The sequence below is a fragment of the Neophocaena asiaeorientalis genome, unplaced genomic scaffold (genome assembly GCF_003031525.2).
Source record: "Neophocaena asiaeorientalis asiaeorientalis breed wild unplaced genomic scaffold, Neophocaena_asiaeorientalis_V1.1 scaffold78, whole genome shotgun sequence".
NCBI lineage: Eukaryota > Metazoa > Chordata > Mammalia > Artiodactyla > Phocoenidae > Neophocaena > Neophocaena asiaeorientalis.
Window position 1 is genome coordinate 18,708,968 of NW_020175018.1, and position 1,354 is coordinate 18,710,321.

General features: G+C 72.1%; 1 protein-coding gene across 1 annotated transcript in view; it reads left to right on the top strand.

Annotated features, from left to right (window-relative positions):
• KCNT1 (potassium sodium-activated channel subfamily T member 1) overlaps positions 1-1,354 on the top strand; it is a 74,816-nt gene that overhangs the window by 52,089 nt on the left and 21,373 nt on the right. Inside the window, exon 9 of the mRNA XM_024762532.1 lies at positions 516-761. Within this exon, the coding sequence (XP_024618300.1) occupies positions 516-761 (246 nt within the window). The remainder of the gene's footprint in view (positions 1-515; positions 762-1,354) is intronic.

A 1,354-nucleotide genomic window follows, 5' to 3' on the forward strand; every position in this document is an offset into this window, starting at 1 on the left:
GCTCACTGCAGCGGAGCGGCGCGGGGTGTCCGCGGGGCAGGAAGTGCCTGGGTGGTCCAGCCTGCCCCCTCCCCGCAGTCAGCGCGTCCACCCTGGGGAGGGCCCCAGCACCGCTGTGTGCCGCGCCACGGTGTATGTGGGGACGGGACGCGGGGCCACGGCGGGGGAAGGACTGTTCAGCTCTAGCTGGGGGTGGGGGGGCTGGGCATGCCCCACGCCGTCTGACCTCCTGGGGGAGGACGAGCTCCGAGGTGGGTGGCAGGTAGGGGCTCGCAGCCTGGGCGGCTCCGCCCACCCCCTCTGACCCCAGGCCCACGCTGAACCCACGCAGCGCTGTGTCCGCGCTCCCGTCCAATTTTCCAGGGGCCTCAAAGGCGCCTCGGGGCAGGAAAGAAGGCCCAGGGGGATGCACTGGGTGTGCCAGCCCCACAGGCCGGGGTGGGGAAGCGCAGAGCTGGACCCGGGCCCACGCTGGGGCGCCATGTCGACGACAGCTGACGTGCTGTTGCGGGCAGGCCCGGCCTCGCCCCAGGAGCCAGGCCGGCCGAGGCCCTGCCGCCACCCCCATCCCCGGTTCCAGGACCTGCGGCATCCAGCACCTGGAGCGCGCGGGCGGCAACCTGTCCCTGCTGACGTCTTTCTACTTCTGCATCGTCACCTTCTCCACCGTGGGCTACGGAGACGTGACGCCCAAGATCTGGCCGTCCCAGCTGCTGGTGGCCATCATGATCTGCGTGGCCCTCGTGGTGCTCCCGCTGCAGGTGTGAGCCCTGCCCGGCGGGTCCGAGAGGGGCGAGGAGGGGTGCCAGTCCTGGGAGGGGCCACAAGGCCGAGACCCCGACGGGGCACGCGGGGCCTGCCGGGGCCTCCTGGGGACCTGTGGCTAGCGAGGCCCGCAGCCGTCAGGACAGTGGGGGGGGTGGTGCTCAGACGGCTCCCCCGGGTCCCGTGCGGAGTGTGGAGCGCGGGGGGCTGCCAGGGTGCCCCGCGGGCTGGGCATCAGGAGCCCTTAGCCGGTGCGGTGGCAGCAGCTGTCAGGACCCCGTGGGGCACAGCTGCTTCCCCGTCGCCTGTCAGCAAGGCCAATCTGCCGGCTGAGCCACCCGTGTTTAGATACGACGGGTAGAGGCCTGGAGAGGGGGCCGGTGGCTGCAGGCGCCCCCGGCCCTCCAGAGGGCAGGAGAAGGCCCAGGGGAGGGATCAGGATGGATTGGGGGAAGTCAGACCCCACGGGGGACACTCAGGATTTGGAGGGACGGGGCAGGGGAGGTGCCTAACTGTGGCTGCAGCTGGGGCCAGTCCACCCCCGGGGTCCTCTGCTGACCCTGAGCTCATCTCCCCACCCCCGCCCTGC